This window comes from Peromyscus californicus, unplaced genomic scaffold (genome assembly GCF_007827085.1).
Source record: "Peromyscus californicus insignis strain IS unplaced genomic scaffold, ASM782708v3 Scaffold_6__1_contigs__length_162567912, whole genome shotgun sequence".
NCBI classification, from domain to species: domain Eukaryota; kingdom Metazoa; phylum Chordata; class Mammalia; order Rodentia; family Cricetidae; genus Peromyscus; species Peromyscus californicus.
The window spans coordinates 162,400,099-162,414,522 of record NW_026294584.1 but is presented as its reverse complement, the minus strand read 5'-3'; the positions used below and the strand labels follow the sequence as shown (position 1 = coordinate 162,414,522).

Below are 14,424 nucleotides of genomic sequence, written 5' to 3'. Positions count from 1 at the left end.
CAAGCATATTTCTGGCTTTAGAGAAGTTCTGTTTTATTGTCAATACATCAGGCACTTAGGGAAAGTTCCCAAGGCCTAGGCCCCAGACTGTTATTAGCACTCCAGAGAATGTCCCCCCCACCCCCCGGCCTGAGGGCCTAAATGAAAGCCTTGCTTGATCAGGCAAGTCCTTAGCACAACAGTGTTTTACTTTTCAAATACTTATCACCTGGTATCACACTGCCCATTTCTGAGAACTATGCTTTTCTCAAGAAGAAAAGGGGAACTTTATGGCACACCAGGCCTTAAGGTTCGTTATGACCCTGTAATGCCTCCTTGATCAGCTGGTTAGAGGCCTGTTCTTTGACATAGGGTTGGGCTTAGTGGCTGGTTGTAAATCAGGGTCATCTCCTTTATAATGGTTTGGAGCCAAATGTCTGGAAAATCCTGGTGAACAAATGTGTTTCCTAGCATCCTAATCTCTAACAGGGTTGGTTTGCATATATTTATCTTTTGGGTATTTTAGAGGCAATCCTCCCTCAGCTAAATTCTACTACTCTCAACTTACTATCTCCTAAGCATTGGTAAATCCTTTATATCATCAATTCTACTCTTTGACATCACAGCATAGTAGTGGAGTGCTACCCAACATATGAGATGCTCTTTACAACCACCACAAAATTAACTATAAATGCATCTTACATGTAAAGGTTAAATGCAAAGTGATGAACATCTTGAAGATACTGAGAAATAAGGCCTCTCTGAGTTTGGCAACCTGCCTCCCATGGATGCATCAAAAGCATGTTGAGGTTGACTACAAAGATGTTTCTACATACAGCTCCCTGCACCCAATGCTCTGAGCAGATTCAGACCACAGAGCAAAGTTATTCAGAGGCCAGCCCCTAGGTCCAGGGAGTTTCAAGGACCACATGAGACCTCACAGGACAAGGAATCTGGCTGCAGGTTTCCACCTAGATCCAGGGAAGACCCACCACAATGGCTCCTGCACCTCACCATCTGTTCTACCCCATCTGGGGGCAGCAGCCCCTCACTCACTATCTCATGGTTTTCCAGCTCACCCAAGCTCTCTACTCAGCTCCCTGCAGCAGCACTTGCAGCACAGCACACAAAATCACTGGTGCCAGTTCCTCTTCAAAGCCAACCCTGTAAGCCTGGCACCTGGAAGAGCCCAGCACCACTTCTGACTAGCAGGTCGCCTGGAGAGCCTGATTGGCTAGTAAGGAATGAGTGGCAAGAGTTCCTCCCATAGGGTTACACTGCTTAAAGACACAGCACAGTGATTCCTGACCCTGCCTTCCACCCCAAAGACCTTTTCTAGATCTGCAGAGATTTGCATTTCAAAAACACTTGTCCGGGCTCCAAAGCCAGACCCTGTTATCTTCCTGCTCTCCATAGGCACTTCCCCTTTCTCCTCCTGGACACAGTGTGGCTAGCTTGAACAGCCCACTACACTATTTGGGGTGGAGTTATTCCCTGCCACACAGGTGGAAGAGTGCCCAGAATATTAACAACTAAAAGCATATTTAAGGACACAAAAGGAGATGCTTGTTAGGTGACTTCACACTGAGGTCAGGTGAACTAAAGGTACTTTTTATCTGGTTGTCATGGGGACTTCAAACAATCAGGAAAGAAAATCAGGAACCAGATCTCAAACAAGATAATAGGTCTTCCACCATAAGACTGGATAATGGCTCCATTGCTTTAGCAGTTTTATTCCTGAAATTCAGAACAAACTGTTGGCAAATGAATAATAATAAAAAGAGTAGGCTTCACAGAAAGTTGAATACTTAGAGAGAACTGTAGATGTATTCAACCTTCTTATTAAATAAGAAACACAGAACCAATGCAAAGAAGAAAGCCAAGAGGTCAGAGCTAAGAGCTAAAACCTTACCCTTCTTCCTGCGGTGGTCCTACCTCTCTGAACCAGAGCTACCCCTGTGTTAAAGTCTTTATATAGAGTTCCTGTCCTGCCTTCTCATTGGTTGTAAACCCAACCACATGACCGCCTCCTCACGGCCTGTCTGTATAGGCCTCCAGGTTTTCCATGATTGGTATTGAGATTAAAGGCATGTGTATCCAATAATGGCTGTATCCCTGAACACACAGAGACTTACCCAGCTCTGCCTACCAAGTGCTGGAATTACAAGCGTACGCTACCACTGCCCTGCTTTCCTATGGCTTGCTAATAGCTCTGACCCACGGGCAACTTTATTTATTAACATACAAATAACATTTTAATACAAATAAAATATCACCATATTTCCCCTTTTCTATTTTAATAAAAAGGAAAAAAAAGAAAAAGCTTATAACTAATATAAGAAAAACTATATACAAAAGGACAATAACTATATACAATATATACAAGTAATAAATACCTAAACAATGTCTAGTCCATTTGTATTTGACAAATTCAGAGAAAATAATTTCATTATCTATCCTTTTTTGGTAAGTCCAAAATGTATCCTAATTAATCTTCAACTATAACTAACTAACCTTCAACTATAACTAACTAATCTTCAACTCCCTCAGAGACCCAAGAAGGAAATAATATTAGCTAACAAAAATAAAAATAGGAAGTGCATGCAAGCAACTTCCAAAAAATTTGTGAGTTGACAGAAACAGCCAGCTGCCTGGACAGTCACCTGAGGTTTCTCCACAGTGTTGGGGCATCATCTTCAGCCTATAGGCTTAGCATATCTGACAGACTCATTTGTGAAGTAGGATGTACACAAGGTCAACAGTTCAACCTCACATTGAGTGAGAGTAATCCATGTACCAGAAACACCTGAATTCCACTAGTGTCGTGTCATGATTCAGGATTTTAAATTCTGGAAATTGTTGATGGTTTTTTAATTCAGCTGTCCATTCTTCTTGGCTGTGTATATATGGCTTCATCTCAGCATCCCATTCTTCTCCATATCCCTCTATCAAATGCCAGTCTACTATTGAGAGGCGTGAGCTTAGTTACTCTTCAAGAATAACTGTTTCAGCTGCTGTTCCATTGCACATCAGAGGCCATCGGCCCACTGCCTGTTCAGCTGCCTTCGAAGAAAAGGGCACTGCACCTTTTCCGAATTGCGAAGGCCACCTCAGGGATGGTGCCATATTGTCCTGGCCTCTGAAGATGCCTTTTGATAAAGCCATAACCACACTTGTTTTGGCAAGAATCAGTAGTCCTTTGTTTCATGTCCTGTCTGTTCATTTTGTCAGCAGTTGATTCGAGCATACTTTGTTGTCCAGTGGCTAACTTTTGCCACAATGAAAGCTAACTCCATATACAGTTTCTTCAATGCCCATATTTTCTCTGAAGTAGATTGGTACTGCCAGGAGCCGACATGTCTCGTAGTCATAACAAAAAAGAAAAATTTTCTAAGTTATTAAAACATTTTAAATGCCATATTCTGTAGATCTCTGAAGGGTTTGAAGATAACCTGTCTATCTAAAATATATCTACTCAATCTTGAAAACATACCTAATATAACTACAAGTTCTATTATAATGTCTAACTACTAACTTTCATTTCTTTATATCCTAATAGTTGGTAATAACATTCAAGGATCAGAAAATTGCATTACATTGTTAGATGAACAGTACAATTAAAAAAATATATACAACATTTTCTAACAATATCAATTTCAATATATATAATTTGTATACAATATAAAACAATCCAATTCAATGTATTTACATTTTTCTTTTCTTTCTTTTTTTTAAATAAGAACCTTAAATCTAATCTCCTTTGCTTAGCCTTTTTCCTAACCCTTGACAACAACTTGTAACCAACCCCCCTAATCAATGAAAATTATCCCAGACCCAAAACCCATTAAAAGACCAAAAAAAAAAAACCAACTGCCCCACAGAGAACTGGAATTAGGAAGAATGTATTTATGAACACTATTGTTAGCTAGCACATCTTCCTCCATGGGCAGGTTAAAAAAAAACCACAACTGCATTATTCAAGCTGTTGTGCCCAGATCGTGACCCCCAGAGAGACCACCAAAGACGAGCATGCCGGAATGCAAAAGCAAGGTTTAATTCGGGATATACAAGCCTAGGCAGGGACTTCGTCCAATACATCCAACACAGTGGAGGCTGGAGGAAGTGCCCGCCTGTCTGCAAGCTCAGTTTTTAAAGGGAAAAACCACAAGGTTACGTCATTTAGGGGTGCTAGTATGGGTACAATTCTGATTGGCTCACTTCTAGGGGCTTTCTAGAAATCATGGCTTAATCTTACTTCTAAGGGAGTGGTTGTCCACCACCATTTCTCATTGGCTGCCCTCAGGTGGGGGCATTTCTGTGGTCAGTTACCCTGGAAACCAGGGAGAGGACATTCCATAATCCAGCAGGCATTACCTCGTGACTACCTTGTGACTCTGTACTTTTACACTTCCTGGTTTCTGGAATCTGGACTGACTTGTTTCAGTAACTATTGGCCTATTCCTAGAAGGAGAAATCTTAGGCTTTAGTTTTTGGGTGAAAGCATTTTGTTCTTATTTCTAAGATGGCTCATTTTGGTCTCACAAAGCCTTTCTACATGAACAAGATTGGTAGAATGAATCTCTCCATGTATGTAGAAAGTGGATTTATCAGAATGTGTCACAAACTGTGGTCCAGATAGTCCAACAATGTCTGTCTACCAATGAGAATTTAAAGAGTCTATTAGTTGTTCAGTCCATGAGGCTGGACATCTCAGATGGTCTTCACTATACACCAAAATTCCAAAGAAGTAGGCTGTAATATTAGTAAAGGAATGAACTTGGTAGCCAAAGCTAGGGGAAGCAGGCAAAGAGAAAGAGTTTTCTCCTTCAGTATCCTTTATATATGTCAGCTGCTACCAGAAGGTGTAATTCATTAGTGAGTCTGGACACATTCATGTAGACTTCTGCCTATTCCTAAGAATGCTTAGTTAACAAGTCCATTTCTAAACATGATCACAATGTAAAAGCAGGGACATTCTTACCTCAAAGTCATGCAGGAACATATATAAATTATGAAAATATTGGAAAGAAATGCCTCTGGCAGGTTCAATTCTCAGAACCCACATGGTGGCTCACAACACTCTGCAACTCCAGTTCTAGGGGGACTGACCCTCACACAGACATACATGCAGACAAAACACCAATGCACATAAAAAAATTTAAAGTGCTGCATGAAATTTAACATCACTTTCTAAATGGAGGTATTTTATTCTAGTATTATCCTTAACACATTTCCCAGAGGTATATTTGTATGCTTCAGATGCTAAGCCTGAAGATATAAAATTGGAACATAAAAGTGTTAAAAGTATGGGTTAATAGTGCAGTTAGACTCTACAAACAATATTCACAAGAAAGTTTTGGGGTTTTTTGGAAGTGAATGGAATAATAAAATTTATTTCACATATCATTTTATTTTGAAAATGTAAAGTAACTTAGACAGCTTCAACACACAACTCTACTATGCTCTTTCTCACATACAAGCCTTGTTATTTAATGGGTATTCACTGACATTTGCTTTTGTTTTATGTTTGAAATATTTGCTATGTTTCTGGGATTTTTGTGTGTGCGTAAACTTGTAGTTGGTTTGTGGTGGTATTGTGTTCCCCAAAATATTGTGTACCCTAACAAATTTATCTGGGGTCAGAGAACAGAAAATCCACTAGATACTTAGGCTAGAAAATGTTGGCACTCACGCCTTTAATCCTAGCATTCCAGAGGCAGAAATCCATCTGTGATCTCTGTGAGTTCAAGGCCACATTGGAAACAGCCAGGCATGGTGACTCACACCTTTAATCCCAGGGAGTGAGCCTTTAATCCCAGGGAGTGATGATAGAAGGCAGAAAGATATATAAGGCATGAGGACCAGGAACTAGAAGCATTTGGCTGGTTAAGCATTTGGCTGGTTAAGCTTTTAGGTTTTGAGCAGCACAGTTAAGCTGAGAGCCATTCGGATATGAGGACACAGAGGCTTCCAGTCTGAGGAAACAAGATCAGCTGAGAAGTTGGCCAGGTGAGGTTAGCTGTGGCTTGTTCTGTCTCTCTGATCTTCCAGTGTTCACCCCAATACTTGGCCTCAGGTTTGATTTTATTAATAAGACCATCTAAGATTCCTGCTACATTGGTTGTTTTTCTTTTACTCTTTGGGGACCCACCACCCAGGTCCCAAATAAATACACAGAGACCTATTCTTAATTATAAATGCCCAGCCTTAGCTTGGCTTGTTAGTAGCCAACTTTTCTAATTTAAATTATCCCATTTCTCTTTAACTATATTTTGCCTCTGGGCTTTTACATTTCCTTATTCTATATATCTTTCTTTCCTTCTTACTCTGTAGCTGACAGGGTGGCTGAATGACTGGATGGCTGGCCCCTGGCATCCTCCTCTCCTCCTTTTCTTACTCCTCTCCTTTCTCAGATATTTCCTCCTCTTTATTCTCTCTGCCCCCTGCCCCAACTATTTCTCTCTCCTTCCTAGCTATTGACCATTCAGCTCTTTATTAGACCAATCAGGTGCTTTAGGCAGGCAAAGTAACACAGCTTTATAGAGCTAAACAAATGCAACATAAAAGAATGCAACACATTTTTGTATCATTAAACAAATATTCCACAGCACAAACATATGTAACACATCTTAAACTAATATTCTAAAACATAAATTAGTCCATAACTTACTATAGACAAGACCAGGGGCTTATGTGGAATTTATAGTGACTGAGCTACACCTATGTTAAGATACATATGTTACTGTGTGAGTTGTAAATCACAGTCTCAGGAAGAGCTGGCTATGATTGAATACTATGGTTGATAAACCATAATTGACCTTAAAAAGTCAATTATTTGGTTAACAAGGACTTTTCATATACTGCCTATTTGTCTTGTAATCATAAACTGTAATTTACATCAGTTTGAAAAACATATTATTAAATAGATGTCAGGAGCCATCCCTGGTGGTGGACAGGTCCTAGCAGAGGATGAAGGAGTTGGTGAGGGAAGGAAGTCAGTCAGGCCATGATAGTCAGGAGAATCTTGCAGCCTGGCTGGCTAGCAGCCAGAGTGCTTCTTTATTTATATGAATTTAGTAAGCAGAGATACATTCATGATGTTCCAAAACATAGATCATATCATTTTTGTTTTTGGACATGTGTTTCACTTCCTTTTGCTCATCTTTTAGTCATCATTAATAAACTATGATAGAAAAGAGTTATCATTTTCAATCATTTTACCTCAAGTTTTGACATCATTAATAAACAGAGTTATTATTCTTACTCATTAAACCCATAATCCAATTTTTGAGAAGCTAGAGGCATATGACAGCCTGTTCTCAGGCTGGTAGCTTTGGTCGCTTCAAGGACACTAGACCAAAACAAAAATCTTCAAGCCACACTGGGCATTTTGCCATATCCCAAGCAGTGTATTATTAACTCTAAATGGTCAGGGTGCCCAAGAAAAATCCTCAGGCCAAAGCTGCTGCAGTTATTATTCAAATTCTGGCATAATACAATGTTTATATTTTATATCTTTATAGAATTTGTCTATATGTCTAATCCTGGCATTCTGTTGCTCCTTGGTGACTCTGCATGTGCTAACTTTTCTCAGTAAAGGAGTTCCTGACATCTCATTCTTTCATCACCTTCCCACTCCATATGTTGTTCATCAATATGTCTCTATGTACGGCAGAGGTACATGTCACATAATTGTCTGAGTGTACAGTGGGAAGAGGCTTGTAATTTGAACTGTGGTCAACTCCTCTAGCTCACCTAATCTTGTTGACCTTTGAGTTTACTTTGTTTTGAATATCCTATTCCTGTATAATTACAGGGACAGTTGTTTCAAGAATGTCTCATAGCTTCATAAAGAGACTTCTGGCTTCTTTATGTGTGTCACAACCTCCAAGGCATAAGGAAGACCTTCAAGTAGTTAAAGTTATCTCACTAAAAGCAGGAGTATGCTCAGGACTTTCCGAGGAGAGCTTAGAAGCAGCATTCCTGGAAGAATGCATAAATTATTCATAAGAAATTTCCATCAATTCAATATCCCTAAATTGTACAAATATTAAAAGTCTCTCATGTATGCAACAGGTGGAGATGAAAACCAAAGGTGGCATGGCAGCCATTATGTGACTCAGTTGCTGGATCTTTGTCATGCAGCTGTGCTGGCTTTATGACTTTTACCATTTCATTCAAATATGACTGTGCCAGGGAATACCTGCCAACTCCTTAGGGACAGCTTCTGACCACACAAGATACCTGCTGACTGCAGAGGATCTGCAGAAAGGCAGGGCCACCTGCTGAGGGGCAGGGTCACATCCTGAGGACACAGGACACCTGCAGAGGGCACAGGCCTATCTGGTGAGGACACAGGATGCCCGCCCAGGGGGCAGGGCCACTTGTTGACAGATTTGGCCACCTGTTCAGGGCACAGAACACATGTTAAAAAGAAGAGACACTTGCTGAGGTCACAGGACACCTACAGAGGGCCCAAAACACCTGCAATAGGGCTGAAGAACCTGGTGAGGGCACAGGACACCTGCTAGGACACAGGACACCTTGAGTGGGGCAGAATCAACTGATAGGGCACAGGACATCTCCAGAATGTCAGGGCCACCTGCTGAGGATACATGGGCACCTGCAGAAGAGCAGAGCCACCTGCTGAGGGCATAGGACAACTACAGAGGACCAGGACACCTACAGAGGGCAAGGGTCACCTGCTGAGAGCACAGGACACCTGCTAAAGACACAGGACACTTGGAGAGAGGCAAAGCCACATGCACATTGGCAGGGTCACCTGCTGAAGGAATGGGAACATCTGCCAATGGCTTGGGGACATCTTCTGACCACACGAGACACCTGCTGACCACATAGGACACCTTCAGAATGGCAGGGTCATATGCTGAGGACACAAGACACCTGCAGAATGTCTGGGCCACTGTTGTGGACACAAAGCCACCTGATGAGTGCACAGAACACCTACAGAGGACACAAGATAGCTGCAGAGGGACAGGGGCAACTGATGAGGACACAGGACACCTGCTGAGTGTCAGGACCACTGCTGAGGAATCAGAGCCACCTGCTGAGTGCAGAGGACACAGGACAATGCTGAGGGTACAGGATATCTTTAAGGGGCCTGGTCACCTACTGAGGAACAGAGCCACTTATTGAGGGCAGAGGATGCCTATTAAATGTCGTGGCCACCTGCAGAAGATCAGAGTCAAGTGGTGAATGGCAGGGATACCACTTAAGGGCACAAGACACTTGTTGAGGGTCATGACCGCCTGCTGAGGTCACAGGACACCTGGTGAGGGGCACAGCCACCTGCTGAGATAGCAGGACACATTTAAGGAGCAGGGACACTTATTCAGGACTGGGAACACCCACTGAGGTCATGGGGACACATACATAAAGACAGAAGACACCAGAAGAGGGGTAAGGGCATCTGCTGAGGGCAAAGGACATATTCTAAGCAGGTGGCTAAGGACCAGGGCCACCTGCTGAGGGCATGGGGACATCTACAGAGGACACAGGACACACATGCAGAGGTTCTGGGACACCTGTGAAGGGAAGGGGAACACCTGTCAATGGAATGAAGATATCTTCTGACCACATAAGACATCTGATGACAGCAAAGGACTGTGGTGAAACATAGAAGCCAGGCAAGGTGGCACACACCTTTAATCAGGATCTCTGTGAGCTCAAAGCCACCCTGGACTATATGAGATTGACTCAGTCTAGGAGAGAAACAGAGCCAGGCAGTGGTGGCTCACACCGTTAATCCCAGCACTAGGAAAGTTGAGACAAGAAATGATATGGGTGGGTGGAGACAGGTATGCAAGGCATGAGGAGACAGGAACTAAGGCCTTTGGGCTGAGGAAAGCTGTTCAGCCTGAAGTGTCCTAGAGGTGGTAGGTGGCTTGTTCCTTTGTCTCTCTGATTTTTCAGCTTTCACCCCAATACCAGGCTCCAGGTTTTTTATTGTAAGACCATTTAGCAATTTGTGTTACAAAGGACATCTGCAGAAAGGCAGGCCCACCTCCTGAGGGGCAGAGTAGCCTGTAGAAGCACAGGACACCTACAGAGGACACAGAATACCTCCAGAGGTGCAGGGTCATCTGCTGAGGGGCAGGGTCACATCATGAGGACACAGAACACCTGCAGAAGGGCAGGGTCACTTGCTAAGGACACTGGACAGCTGCAGAGGGCATGGGGACACCTGCCGAGGGCCAGGGTCACTTGCTGACAGATTTGGACACCTGTTGAGGGCCCAGAACATGTATTAAGGAAAAGAAACACTCGCTGAGGGCACAGGACACCTAGAGAGGGGCAGGGTCACCTGAGAAGGCACAGGACACCTGCTGAGAAGCAGGGCCACCAGCTGAAGACCAGGGCCCTGTGCTGAGGACCAGGGCCACCTGCTGAGAACCAGGGCCACCTGGTGAGGACCAGTGCCACCTTATGAGGGTGTGGGGACACCTACAGTGGACACAAGACATACAGAGGGCCTGGGACAACTGCTGAAGGCAAAGGACGCCTACAGAGGATACTTCCAGAGGGGCAGGATCACCTGCTGAGTGGCTGGGCCACATGCTGAGGACACAGAATATCTTTAAGGGACCTGGCCATGTGCTGAGGTACAGGGCCACCTGTAAAGGGCAGAGAATGCCTATTACATGTCAGGGCCACCTGCAGAAGACCAGAGCCACGTGGTGAGGGGCAGGGATAAAGCTTGAGGGCAGAGGACACCTGGTGAGGGGCACAGCCACCTGGTGAGGGCACAGGACATTTAAGGATCAGGGACACTTATTCAGGACCGGGACCACCTGCTGAGGTCATGGGGACACATACATAAAAACAGAAGACACCAGAAGAGGGGTAAGGGCATCTGTTGAGAGCAAAGGACACATTCTAAGAGGCAGGGCCAACTGCTGAGGGCATGGGGACATCTACAGAGGACACAGGTCACCTTCACATGGACAGGGAACCTGCAGAGGGTAGACACACACGCATCTCCTGCTGCACACAGGGTCTCCTGCTGCTGTACACAGGGGTCTCCTGCTGTATACAAGGTTCTCCTGCTGCTGTACACAGGGGTCTCCTGCTGTTTACAGGGTCTCCTGCTGCATACAGGGTCTCCTGCTGCACACAGGGGTCTCCTGCTGTATACAGGGTCTCCAGCTGCTGCACACAGGCATCTCCTGCTGTTTACAGTAGCCTCCTGTTGTACCACCAGGGTCCCCCTATCCAGGAGGGCCTCCTGTCACCCTGACTGAGGCTGCCAAGCCGCTCCCTGGGGTGCAGTCCCCAGAGGAACAGCACCGCCCTCCAGCACAGGCCTAGGCAGAGGACATGGGGAGGGTGGGGAGGCAGGGAGTGGCGGTCGCCACCCAGCCTGGGGCCCCTGAAGATCCTCACCTGGTGAGGTCTGTGAACACAGAGGCCACCGGAGTCCCGGCAGGGAGCCACAGGTAGCTGGGGAGGTGGGGGGCTCCCTGGTACCTCCTTCACGTGAGCGCGGGGCAGGGCGGGGAGTGCGAGCCCCAGGCTGTCTGGGGTCGCCGTGCTGACTCAGGGCAGGAGTGCGAGCCCCAGACTGTTCTGAGGTCCCAGTGCTGACTCAGGACGTGAGTGCGAGCCCCAGGCGTCCCGGGGGTCCCCAGTGCTGACTCAGGGTGGGAGTGAGAGCCCCAGGCTGTCCGGGGGTCCGGTGCTGACTCAGGGTGAGAGTGCGAGCCCCAGGCTGTCCGGGGGTCCCGGTGCTGACTCAGGACGTGAGTGGGAGCCCCAGGCTGTCCGGGGGTCCGGTGCTGACTCAGGGTGGGAGTGCGAGCCCCAGGCTGTCCCAGTCCGGTGCTGACTCTCTCCCCGCAGATGTCACTGCCCCCCTCCCACTCCCTGCAGCATGGCGTCGCCCCAGCCCCACATCCAGGCCATAGTCACTGAGAGGCATCGGATGGGCGAGTGTCCCGTGTGGGAGGAGGCCACGGGACAGCTGGTCTACGTGGACATCCTCGCGCAGACCGTGTGCCGCTTGTGCCCGCACAAGGCGCAGGTGCAGACGGTGCGGCTGGGTGAGCAGGGGACGGTTGTGGGGCGGGGAAGGGGAGAGTGGAGGGAGACCGTGGGGCAGAGTGGGAGACCGTGGGGGAGGGGGTCCTGAGTCTGGGGGAGCCCGGGGCGGGGGGGAGTGGGAGACCGTGGGGGGGCGGAGCGGAGCCTGGGGGAGCCTGGGGGCAAGGGGGAGTGGGAGACCGTGGGGGGGGGGGGGGTCCCTGAGCCTGGGGGAGCCCGGCGCGGGCGTGGGGAGTGGCAGACCGTGGTGGGCAGAGAGGGAGCCTGGGGAAGCCCGGGGCGGGCGCGGGGAGTGGGAGACCATGGGGGGGGGTCCTGAGCCTGGGGGAGCCCGGGGCGGGTGTGGCGAGTGGGAGACCGTGGGGGGCGGAGCGGAGCCTGGGGCAGCCTGGGGCAGGGGGAGTAGGAGACCGTGGGGGCCCGTCACCCCCGTCACGGCCCCCGTCCCCCTCCAGGAGACCCCGTGGGCTGCGTGGCTCTGCGCGACAAGGACCCGGGCAGCTACGTGGTGGCCGCGGGCACGCGCGTGGGACTGCTGGACTGGGACTCGCAGGACGTGCAGTGGGTGGCGCAGTTGGACGGACAGACGCCTGGCATCCGGGTCAATGACGGCAAGGTGGACCCCGCGGGGCGCTTCGTGACAGGTGACACGGGGTCACGGGGGTCATGGGGTCACGGGGACACAGGGTCACCCGGTCACCATGACTTCTCCCACCTGACCGTGACCCCTGACCCCCGCCCTCTGACCCTGAAGGCACCATGCCCGAGCCCCTGGCCCCCGGGGTGTGGGAACCCGCGCAGGGAGCCCTCTACTCGCTCCACGGGGACCACGTGGTGCGGAAGCTCGCCGACCGGCTGGGCATCTCCAACGGGCTGGACTGGTCACCTGACCAGCGCACGTTCTATCACGTGGACAGCCTGGACTACGCCGTGTACGCCTATGACTATGACGTGCAGGCGGGGACCATCGGTGAGCGTGGGGGGCGACTCTTGTCCCCCATGTCCCTTCTGCCCCGTGTCCCCCCCAGCGCCCACACGTGTCCGTGTCCCATGTCCTCGCAGAGAACCGCCGGCTCCTGCTCCAGCTGCCGCGGGGCGGGGCGATGCCCGACGGGCTGTGCGTGGACAGCGCAGGGTCGCTGTGGGTGGCGTGCATCGACGGGGGCCGCGTGATCCGCGTGGACCCGCACACGGGTGCGTGAAGTCAGGGTGTGTGGGGGTGAGGTGTCGCGGCGGGGTCACGGTGTGACGTCATGGCGTGCTGCAGGGGGTCACATTGCGTGACGTCAGGGTGTGCAGGGTCGTGCGTGGGAACCTTGGAATTCCCCGTGTCCCGCGTCACTTCCTGCTGACCCCCCCAGGGTCACGCGTGGGAACCCTGGAATTCCCCGTGTCCCGCGTCACTTCCTGCTGCTTCGGTGGCGCTGACTATGCGGATCTCTTCGTGACGTCAGCAGCCGACGGGCTGAGCGAGGAGCAGCTGCGGGGGGGAGCCGCAGGCGGGGTCACGTGTTCAAGGTGGGCGCGTTGGGGGTCACGTGTTCAAAGCGGGGGGGGGGGGGAGGGCTGCGTGTCCCAGCATGCCCCACGGGCGTGGGGGTGGGTCCCGAGTTGTGGGAATTTCCCGCATGACGTCAGGCCTGCCCCCCACAGGTCTCCGGCCTGGGCGTTCGCGGACGCGCGTGTTTCTCCTTCGTAGGCTGAGGCCAAGTCCTGTCCAGGTGACCCCCGTGACCCCCATGACCCCTGCGAACCCCCGTGACCCCCATGACTTCCCCATGTGAAACCCGTGACTCCCGTGTCCCCATGACTTCCATCATAAATCCTGCTGTGACGTGTTTCCACGAGTGTCCGCGTCCGTGGGGTCAAGGATCATGGGGTCACTGCAGACCACGGAGAGGACTGAGCCGGGTCCTGATGCTAAGTACACAGTACACAGAACTTGGGGTCCGAGGACTCAGCACAGCACTCGTGCTATGTACACAGCTAAGTACTCAGGAGGACTTAGACAAGCAGTGCACAGACTGGAACAGAAACTGAGTCCGTCCTTTTCTGCAGCACAGCACTCATGCTGAGTACACAGTACACAGTACCCCCGGGGTCCGAGTACTCAGCACAGCACTTGTAAGTATATACAGTACACAGCTAAGGACTCATGAGGACTTAGATAAGCACTCAGACAGGAAACAGATGGGCGGGGCGTCCTGTTCTGCGTTGAGTACTCAGCAAAGCACTCATGCTAAGTACACAGTACACAGCTAAGTAGTCACAAGGACTTAGACAAGCACTCACAGTCAGGAAATAGATGGGTGGGGCAGGTTGAGTACTCAGCACAGAGATGTGAACACTCATGCTGAGTACACAGTACACAGTACACAGTACCCA

At 48.9% G+C, this 14,424-nt stretch overlaps 1 protein-coding gene across 1 annotated transcript in view; it reads left to right on the top strand.

The window, feature by feature from the left end:
• The window catches only part of LOC128098998 (regucalcin-like), a 96,338-nt gene extending 82,457 nt beyond the window's left edge, over nt 1-13,881 (top strand). The window contains exons 2-7 of the mRNA XM_052720623.1: nt 11,869-12,038; nt 12,495-12,683; nt 12,794-13,009; nt 13,102-13,233; nt 13,401-13,557; nt 13,693-13,881. Of these exons, the coding sequence (XP_052576583.1) occupies nt 11,870-12,038; nt 12,495-12,683; nt 12,794-13,009; nt 13,102-13,233; nt 13,401-13,557; nt 13,693-13,738 (909 nt within the window). The 5' untranslated portion in view covers nt 11,869 and the 3' untranslated portion in view covers nt 13,739-13,881. The remainder of the gene's footprint in view (nt 1-11,868; nt 12,039-12,494; nt 12,684-12,793; nt 13,010-13,101; nt 13,234-13,400; nt 13,558-13,692) is intronic.
• Nucleotides 13,882-14,424: the final 543 nt, after the last annotated feature.